This window comes from Notothenia rossii (assembly GCF_949606895.1).
Source record: "Notothenia rossii genome assembly, chromosome: 4".
Classification (NCBI taxonomy): Eukaryota; Metazoa; Chordata; class Actinopteri; order Perciformes; family Nototheniidae; genus Notothenia; species Notothenia rossii.
In genome coordinates this window covers 10,076,285-10,086,468 of record NC_136902.1, presented here as the reverse complement: position 1 = coordinate 10,086,468, position 10,184 = coordinate 10,076,285, and the positions used below count along the sequence as shown (strand labels likewise).

At 40.7% G+C, this 10,184-nt stretch overlaps 2 protein-coding genes across 2 annotated transcripts in view; one reads left to right on the top strand and one right to left on the bottom strand.

Annotated features, from left to right (window-relative positions):
* Positions 1-5,565, top strand: part of pmelb (premelanosome protein b) — an 11,148-nt gene extending 5,583 nt beyond the window's left edge. Inside the window, exons 6-11 of the mRNA XM_079679387.1 lie at positions 269-478; positions 2,125-2,259; positions 2,733-2,835; positions 2,923-3,128; positions 3,216-3,306; positions 5,298-5,565. Of these exons, the coding sequence (XP_079535513.1) occupies positions 269-478; positions 2,125-2,259; positions 2,733-2,835; positions 2,923-3,128; positions 3,216-3,306; positions 5,298-5,460 (908 nt within the window). The 3' untranslated portion in view covers positions 5,461-5,565. The remainder of the gene's footprint in view (positions 1-268; positions 479-2,124; positions 2,260-2,732; positions 2,836-2,922; positions 3,129-3,215; positions 3,307-5,297) is intronic.
* Positions 5,566-6,116: 551 nt separating this feature from the next.
* Positions 6,117-9,614, bottom strand: tuba1c (tubulin, alpha 1c). The gene is made up of 4 exons (XM_079673556.1): positions 9,465-9,614; positions 8,123-8,345; positions 7,872-8,020; positions 6,117-7,195 (listed from the first exon to the last, which is right to left on the bottom strand). Exons 1-4 carry the CDS (start codon positions 9,465-9,467, stop codon positions 6,215-6,217), a joined length of 1,356 nt encoding a protein of 451 aa, XP_079529682.1. The 5' UTR covers positions 9,468-9,614; the 3' UTR covers positions 6,117-6,214.
* Between the last annotated feature and the right edge of the window lie 570 nt (positions 9,615-10,184).

The following is a 10,184-nucleotide window of genomic DNA, read 5'->3' as shown; positions in this document are numbered from 1 at the left end:
ATTTGTATTAGATTTTCCTTTCCTGCTTAGGCCTATACTAAACTAAACGTACACAAGTTTTTATGATCAAACGATACAAAGAACCACGGTTTCACCTTAACTTCTTCCCCGAGAAAAAATCATAGGCCTCTCTGATAACCAATCACTCTTCCATCTGTCTCCAATTCATCTTGCCTGGTGCTGCCTTCAAGATAAAGCATAATGCAAAGCTCCAACATACAGACGTATTGAAGCACAGACCTAACTCATCGATCCACCCTGTGTGCAGTGAAAGCTGCTGCTCTGGTGTCTGCTGTCCCCGTACTGATCTCCACTAAGGCTGCTGGTCTGACTCTGAGTCGGGTTCCTTCAGACACAGAGCAGGACAACACTGAGGAGGAGGCCTCCAGCACCTCCAACACTCAGGACGCTCCATCAGTGGCAAAGACTTCCTCCTCCGTCAACCGTGACGCTCCGGCTGTAGGTGGAGTAGAAACAGGTAGGATTTCAAATTAATTTTATCAGATGATCAATTGTTTATTCTACACTAGAGCCAGTATGTGTGTTAGTAAAATATCACTCGTCACCGGTTTGAGCTTCAATCTCAGGATCCATGTATCTGTGATCCTCTCCAGAATGGAAGTAGTCATCACATACAGAGCATCAACTAGTTCCTGAACAGTGTCCTTCACATGCTGATATCCAAGAGAGGGAGTTACACAGTCACAAGATGGAGGCATACCAGTTCAAAGCAGTATTCAATGTTTACTTCAGATTAGCTCCACGTCAGAAATGAGCATGCTTGTCATATGTCTCTCTCCATAGAGGCTGAATCATCATGTTAATCACAGAGCTATCACATGCCTCAAACAGTCCTGATGCTCTTCTAGGTAATCACACATCCTCTCATGTTCACAGATACGTATGGCCTTATCATGTGAACTCTGATATTGGAAGAGTACATTCAGTATTTTCCCAACAATGTGCAACAAAAGAAGTGCAGACTAATGAGTTCATACCAGCTGACCGGTGATCCAAAGAATCACCCGATTTCCTTAAAATGTAAATGTTATGTAAATCTTTGAAGAAGCACTGCCATTGTGTGAAGCAAGCAGAGCGCTTCAGAATGAAATGCTCTATTGTGCTTTATCCGGATTTGCATGCTGACTGAGAGTGTCCGGCTCTGATTTTCGTATTTAATAAGATGTATCTACAGATCTACATAACACTATAATCCAAGTTGTAGCATGTAAGAATACAAATCCCATTCCTGTCAATGTGGTATCCGGTGAAAGGCTGTTTTACAGTACCCTCTGTATGCATTGTGTTCAGGACGCATTACGCATGATTGCACATTGACCGTGATGTAACCATGTTGAGTATAGACCATTATTCTGCGAACAAAAATATTTAGGAGTAGGCCCATTGGTGGTGTGGAGAATATAATCTGAACTGGACGTGCAGCAGTTCTGCTTCTCTTTCTTCATTACTACCAATTGTAGTTGAACTGGCAGTGTACTGGGGGAGGCACTCAGATATATCACTAGAGGAAAAGTCATAATGTCACAGAGTAGAAAAGAAGCAGGGAGTTCTGCATTCAAATCTTTACTTGAGTTAAAGTACTCATTATGCAGAATGGCCCATTTCAGAATACTAGATATCATATTATTGGATTATAACTATCGATGCGTTAATATATTTATCACTGTAAAGTAGCAGCTGGTAATATAGAAGCCATTTCTTACTTAAATCTCTCCAGGGTAACTTGTAAACTTCACCAACAAATGCAATGTTAACATGAATGTGCCAATCAACTGTGTAGTAGTGGAGTCAAGGTATAAAGTAGCAGTACATGGAAATACTCAAGCAAAGTACAAGTGACTCTACTGTAGCTTTGAATGTTGCTATGAAAACAATTTACCAAGGCATAAAATCAAATCAAATCAAATTGATCAGAGCCCCAAATCACAAGAAATGCCTCAAAGGGCTGTGCAAAGCAGACAAAAGCAAAGACAAAATACAAACGTCATAGTATAACAATTATAAAAACATTATACAACATGTTTCCATCAAGATTACACTGTATCAATGTCTAGCATTCATCTGTTAGCACTGAACTAATCTCCTGCTGCTGTTTGTTCTCAGCAGGTGCAAAGCGACCAGTGACTCTGACAGGCAGAGCTACAGTGGTGGTTCTTGCTAAGAGAGAGGCTGACGATAAACCTGATGACTGTGTGATTTATCGGTATGGCTCCTTTTGCACCGGCATCGAAGTGTTTGGTGAGTTATCTTTCATTAGTGATATGTTTACGGGGGCAAATGAAAACTATAAGGGCACTTGGAGAACTCAGAACTCCCCCAAGGCCTTATTCCCTATCTCGCATTTTAAACTAAAATAAATATGACTTGTGTATCCACTCCACAATTTCATGGGTTGTCTCTTGGCCCATGCTAGACATTTTCACCAAGTGTAATACATATTAGGCCATGAGTGTTTCTGTAAAAACAAACCTAACAGCGAACCTAGTTGGCCAATGAAACCTTTGAGATTATATAGTCACTTCTTGTCAAGGCTTGGTTGTTGGTGGTTAGATTCCCAGGCCAATGCAGTCAACGTAACATACAAGTGTACTAGGTCAAGACACTGAACCCGGAATTATTGTGAAGATTAGTTTCCTCTGTATGGCAGCTTCTCTCTTGAGTGGTCGGAATAAGTGGTCGCTCTATAAATGCAGTCCCTTTGTCTTTTTCAGAGGCCATTGAAAGAGTAGAAATTGTACAAATGGACAACTCTGTGATTGCAACACATAACATGGAGAGAAATGTTTTGGATATCACTGTCACCTGCCAGGGAAGGTACGTGCATTACACTTTATCAAATATTACTTTACAAAGCATTTAATTGTTTGTTCCCACTCTGACTGGAGCATGTTCTTCCTCCAGCCTTCCTAAAGAGGTGTGCAGCGTGATTCTGGACGCAGATTGCTTGAAGCCGATTCACACAGAGTGCAACATGGTGGAGCCCTCTAAAGAGTGCCAGCTGGTGCTGCGTCACTTCTTCAATGACTCTGGTGTCTACTGCATCAACGTGTCCATGGCCAATGACGTCAGTTTAGCTGTCACCAGTGCCAAAGTCAATATAGACATAGGTACGCAAAAGAACCAACATCTTACAGTCTAATTAATAAACAATTAAGTATGTTACTGCTTCACTAATCATGTGATTCTTGTTTCAGCTTCAGGTCTGTCGTCTCCAGGCACCATCGCCATGGTGTTGGGTTTCCTGGTACTCGTTGTAGCTTTAGGAATAGTGGGATTCTCCTACAAGTAAGAACTGATTTCACAATAACAATCTTTATTTTTGACTTTAAGTTCCATTGTGTAGGATTGATTGGGATATAGTGGTGAGGTTGCAGATTCAAACCATTTAAATACCCCTGAAATAATCACTTTCTCCCTTTCCAAACCTAAAGAAGAAGTACAGTGGCCTTCAAGTAAAGTAAAAACATGAACGTCCCTCTTTAGAGACAGTGTTTGGGGGTTTCTATTCTAGGATATTATACTAGATACTGTAGGAGGATGTATAAACAACGTGGTGAAGCCAAACTTGAAGTCTGAAAAAGTGAAACCAGTGAAGAGTGCCTTAAAACTGCATGTTTTCAAATGCAAACAAAGTCAGATTGTATAGAAGTCTACGAGAAATGTAACCTATTTCTCAATTGATTTGTGACCCCAGTATTAATTTTGTCTAATAAGTTTATGATGTAAATTACTAGTTTCAAGTATTCTTCAATAAAGTATTATGCTTATTTGTGAATTATTGTTGCATTTAGAGTAAAATAGTCAATAAAGCAGAATATGATTAAGGCCTTGTGGTCGACCATGACGTTATTGGGTCCTGGTGTTATTTGAGTTTTGTATTACAACTTTATATCTTTCATAGTATGTTTCGAGTTAGTAAAAGTAATCTTATCGTTTGAGTGTCCTAAAGAAATCTTTGGTTGTACTTCGTACCGCCCTCTTTTGTCCCTTATGGCAGTGATTCTCAAACTTTTTTCAATAATGTACCCCCTTTGAAAAGAAAATTCCGCCAAGTACCCCCTGATCAGCGCAAAAACAATTTGTTAGGGAAGAAATGCCTATATAAAGAGGTACAGTACAGTGCTGCACCGTCGGTGTCTGATTTACATTGTAACTGAGAAACACTTAAATGCTACATTTCAAATGTTTAAAATCCATCACTAAATTCATGGCAAACTAATTTGAACATCATGCAATAACACTGAGACGACATTGGTTGCATTGAACTGATCTTTTTAATAAGTTGTACTTACAATGTAGTGAGAAACATGGGCTTGTGCTTCACTGAGGATCTTTGTCATTCTCAGTGACAGGGAGGCCACTGCAGTTATTACAGTTAGCGTTTTGAAATATGTGTAACTCTGTTCATATAAAACCCACACTGCTCAAACTTCGTTACTTTTACTTTTTTTTTTCATTAACATAAAATAAATCTCACGTACCCCCTGCAGTACTCCAACGTACCCCTAGGGTTCCGCGTACACCCATTTGAGAACCACTGCCTTATGGAACCAAAAAACCAAGATAATAACAATTAATCAATTACTATGTGTGATGTAAAAGGGGTTGCTCGCATGTGGAGGAAATGATCACCAAACTTTTCAGCACCTTTCAGCTTATTGTCTCTGTTTGACTGCAGCTTCAGGGAATTTGTGGACTCTCATGGCTCTAAAATCACCTTTTTTGGCCACACCCATGGGAAATAAAACGAAAATCCTGGAGGTGAACTGATTTAGGATTTAGCATCCATTTTAGGAATAAATGTGCTTGAAAAGGGATGGCAGTGAGTAGAGTCAGTTTACGATGACATATTTTTATGGGATTTTATAAAAGATAATACAAATATCGAGTACTACCAGCTTAACCGTATTTAATTTTGTCTTAATGTACATTATCTAATTTCATATTCTGTTCTTGTACATATCATATTCTATCTACATGTATATAGACTTTGTGCACAATTTAATTTTTTATATTTGTATTTTATCATATATAATAAATAATAATAATAATGCATTTTATTTATGGGCGCGTTTCTAAGCTCTCAAGGACACCTTACAGAGCATAATTAAAAACAAGCAACAAAGAAGATCACACAGTAATACAAGACTTAAAAAACAAAGATTTAAAATAATATATAATAATAATATGTTGCATTGTTGGAACCAGAATTTGAATGAACCAGAAAGCATGTGTAACTAAATAAACTTTACTGGACTTTGTGTTTCCCTCACCAGGCGCTTTAAGGCCTACCGCACTCTCAAGGAGGACCTGATCGTGTCTTCAGGCCCGCATGTCGACCGGGGTCACGTCGGCTCTGGATCCTCGATGTTCTGGAAGCTTCTGAACAGACAGGGAACCGTGGACGACTGCCCTCTGCTGCAGGACCGGCCCGTGTGAACCAGCCTCACATCCCCAAATACTGAGAAACTTGTGGACCGCAAGATTTCTGCACCGGAGATGTCTTTTTATACTTTTTTTTTTACATGTTTTCTGAATAAATATTACAATAACGGGTGTAATATTTAGATGTTTCGATCAAAACATCCCTGCAATTCACTTCTAGACATGCTCTGATCTTTTGTACCTACAAGTTTATCAGTACAAATTGTATACTTTCATTTGGACAAAAAATTAAATTTGAATGTTTGAATAAACTTTGCTCAAAACAATCTTACATTGGAGTCATCTGTATTATTGACATACACTGTGGTAATGAATAAATGCTATATGTTCTCAAGTACAAACTAATTATACCCAGCTTCTGAATTTAGCCAAGAAATTAATAGGCATTTTTTAAAAATGTTTTTAGAAGCTAAACAATCGTTCAGCTTTCCTTCCACAAAGTGTTTATTTACTACAGCTTGCAGTACTCATTACTATTACACTTTTTAAAGTATACATCTTCCTGCATAAATGCTAAAAAGGTAAATATTTAAATGATCGGTGTTCTGAGTATTAAACATTATTTTGTGGTATAGCTCAAACTATAGATTTTCAACATTTAGTTTGACACTCACTATATATTTAGATTTTAATTCATAAAAGACAACACATTCACATGTCACAGGAATTTTATTGAGAAGACAGACAAAATGGTAATCGACAAAACATCCATAAAATGTGTTTACTGATTAACAACTTTGTCCCTTTTTTAATATTCCTCTCCCTCTTCCTCTCCCTCACCCTCAATGGAGTCGACTCCAACCTCCTCGTAATCTTTCTCCAGAGCGGCCATGTCCTCCCTGGCCTCAGAGAACTCTCCCTCCTCCATACCCTCACCCACATACCAGTGCACAAAGGCACGCTTAGCGTACATCAGATCAAACTTGTGGTCAAGCCGAGCCCAGGCCTCTGCAATAGCAGTGGTGTTGCTCAGCATGCACACAGCCCTCTGGACCTTGGCCAGGTCTCCACCAGGAACTACAGTGGGCGGCTGGTAGTTGATGCCCACCTTGAAACCAGTGGGGCACCAGTCCACAAACTGGATGGAGCGCTTGGTTTTGATGGTGGCAATGGCAGCGTTCACATCTTTGGGAACGACATCACCACGATACAAAAGGCAGCAGGCCATGTATTTACCGTGGCGTGGGTCACATTTCACCAACTGATTGGCTGGCTCGAAACAGGAATTAGTGATTTCTGACACTGAGAGCTGCTCGTGGTACGCTTTCTCTGCAGAGATAACAGGGGCATAGGTGGCCAGAGGGAAGTGGATACGGGGATAGGGCACCAAGTTGGTCTGGAACTCTGTTAGATCAACATTGAGGGCACCATCAAAGCGAAGGGAGGCAGTGATGGAGGACACAATCTGACTGATCAACCTGTTCAGGTTTGTGTAAGAGGGACGCTCGATATCGAGGTTTCTACGGCAGATATCATAAATGGCCTCGTTATCAACCATGAAGGCACAGTCGGAGTGCTCCAGGGTGGTGTGGGTGGTCAGGATGGCGTTGTAGGGCTCCACCACAGCGGTGGACACCTGGGGAGCTGGGTAGATGGAGAACTCCAGTTTGGACTTCTTGCCGTAGTCGACGGACAGACGCTCCATCAGCAGGGAGGTGAAACCAGAGCCGGTGCCCCCTCCGAAGCTGTGGAACACCAGGAAACCCTGAAGACCGGTGCACTGGTCAGCCTGGAGATGGAGAGAGACAAATATGAGATACAAATTCAACAATTCATTTTGATATTGTCTAGGGCTGGGGTGGGGGGGGTCAGCAGCGAACCGCTTCAACACGTGTATTTCGGTTTATACACGGCATTCATTTTGTTATTCTCCAGTATTGTTGTTTTATAGTTATTTGTTAATGTACACAACCCAATTTGTGTTCTTTGAAATTGAAAAGGATATTGCATTGTGTTTGTTACTTTCGTTGTAGTTGTATATGTCTTAAGTGTAATTTGGCTTGGCTTCCTATTTTGTATGGACATGCTTTTATTTTGAAGGAGAGTTAGCGCTGTTGACAGGAAGTTGTTGTTGCTATGGAAACAACGTCACGGAGATTAACGGAGAAAAAGTCATATCTACATATAAAGATGGAAAAAGTAAAGGATAAAGTTTATGGTTAAGTGATAGCACCCCCCGAAGAAACACAAGCTCTTACGTTGATTTTGGAGATTTCGATAAATTCAATTTGGCAGCCGCAGTGCAGCGCGCCTGCCAAAAAAACCGGGGAAAAAAAACCGAATATCCGAATAACGAAATTGAAACCTGAATAGTACTCTGACTAACGAATTTGGATATTCGGGTACAGCCCGAATATTTTGAATTTGTTTTAGGAATGTGTCACTCTATACGTCAAGTTACCCACCAGTTTGCGGATCCTGTCCAGCACTGTGTCAATGATCTCCTTGCCGATGGTGTAGTGTCCTCGGGCGTAGTTGTTGGCAGCATCCTCCTTGCCAGTGATCAGCTGCTCAGGGTGGAACAGCTGGCGGTAGATCCCAGTGCGCACCTCATCTATGGAGAATAAGCAACAATTATAGGAGTGTTTGACTGACTGGTTGAAAAACTACACATTGCAGCAACTATGATAGTTTATCATATTTAATGAGAGTTTACCGATGACAGTGGGCTCCAGGTCCACAAAAACTGCTCTGGGGACGTGCTTTCCAGCTCCAGTCTCACTGAAGAAGGTGTTGAAGGAGTCGTCTCCTCCTCCAATCGTCTTGTCACTGGGCATCTGTCCGTCCGGCTGGATCCCATGTTCCAGGCAGTAAAGCTCCCAGCAGGCATTGCCAATCTGGACTCCAGCCTGACCGACGTGGATAGAGATGCACTCACGCTGTAGGAACAAACAAAAAACAAGAGATGATTTATCAGAAAACAAGTCGTTTTAGTTTCACATTCATTTATATGTCAATGCTGTGATCATTTATTACATCTACAACAGTTAATGTTGCATACATGCATCTCAATATAGGGAATATGGAACTGCTCCCCCTGTCTGAGGAGAGCAGGCGGTGCAGCCCCTCCCTGCACCACAACCTATGGGGACAGAAAGCCTGACAGCAGACAGGACGCTGCTCTCCTCTTTCCTCCAGTCCTTTTTGTCCTCTTGGTTTTTTTATCACACACTCTCCCTCTTTTGCAAGCGTAAGCAAAAATGCAAATTGCCTTGTCAGTGCACATAAATCAGTCTGGAATATTCCACTTGCTCTCATGCCTAGAGGGTGGGGCACAGTCACAGTGGATGAGAAAAAAACGAGCTAAAGCTCCACTGTTTCAATATATATATTATGATTGCTTATAGGCCTAATCTAAATTGAATCAACAGTTTGGATGAAATACAAATGGTATTTAAATGAACCCTTTATATTTCGTTCTATGATTGAAACAGACGCTTTGTGTTGCATCAATTTGTTTTGTTGATAAATGTTAGATTAGAATACCCATATAAAGAAATATTTCCCTTTGCATATTATGAATTGAAAAGTCATATTTGCAATCTGTCACCTTTAATCCCCTCCCTATCTGCCCCTCCCTGCATCCAAACAGGATAAGGCATTTGCAAGGTGTCAGATTTTCGCGTATGGACACGTTACATTTGACCAAAATCCTAATATATGGACGGAAAATGACGCACACTGACAGACGTATCCACCTGAGTGCCTGTAATAAAGCCTGAATGGAGACAGTCGGTGCATTGTTCACCTCTATCCACAATCACACCGTGTCACTGCTGCAAAACCGGTATTACGCCACTCGATACTGCTTTTTTTAAATCCCTAAATACTTAATTGGCCAATGTTGTAACTATAGCTTTTAAACCGTGTCAGCTTTGGAGACACAATGGAGACATTGGAGACGTTCCTGAAGAGATGGAGACACGTTAACGACGTCGTGTTAACACTCACTGGGTGCTGCTCAAACCTTCATTTCAGATTAGGAAAAGTAGACTTACCATTTTTTCTTTTTGAGGTTCAGAGAGAGGGAGAACAAAAGGAAGAAATGTGAAGAAAAAGCGTTTTTAAACACGGTGTGGTTTGCGTCGCGAGGTGTACCCGTCGGGGTCGATGCAACAACTGCTGAATGGGAGGGCGGGGCTTCCGCTTTTATACCGGCAGCAGGGCAGGGTATCTGCTTCTGTGCACAGTGGACACAAAAAGATTTCACTGCCACGCTTTAGAGATGATGTTCGAACTGAGCATGTCTGTTTTTTTCATGACAAATTCAACAGATTTGTATTGTTATATACTCCCAAAGGACATTGCAATAACTATATAGTTGGCAGGGTAAATATGCATAGATTTTTACAGAATGTCATCAAGGATATGAATAACCTACCAGAGTTGTATCGTGGCACTTTTTCATTTTTGTTAAGGTCTTGTTAGAGTTGTTATTTTGTGTGCATATATTAAAGGGCATCTGTGCACCGTGAACAAAAAAAAACTGCCACTCTTTAGTGATGATGGCTATGTCTGTATTTTGCATATCTGATCTGATTTACATTGTTATATCTACTCCTAAAGGGCACTGCTATAAATATATTGTTGGCAGGCTATGCATATCATTTTCGTATGTGATTAAGACCATAAATGATCCTATTAGACTTTAAAATGACCATGAAATGATTTCTGAAGTGTCTGCATAGCTTACAAGAGGCCACCTTTGATGAGGGTAA

Coding starts and splice junctions, on each gene's coding strand:
- tuba1c (XM_079673556.1), bottom strand. Junction 8,021..8,122: donor CCTGGAGCCCACTGTCATCG/GTAAACTCTCAT, acceptor TATTCTCCATAG/ATGAGGTGCGCACTGGGATC. Junction 7,196..7,871: donor TGGACAGGATCCGCAAACTG/GTGGGTAACTTG, acceptor CTCCATCTCCAG/GCTGACCAGTGCACCGGTCT.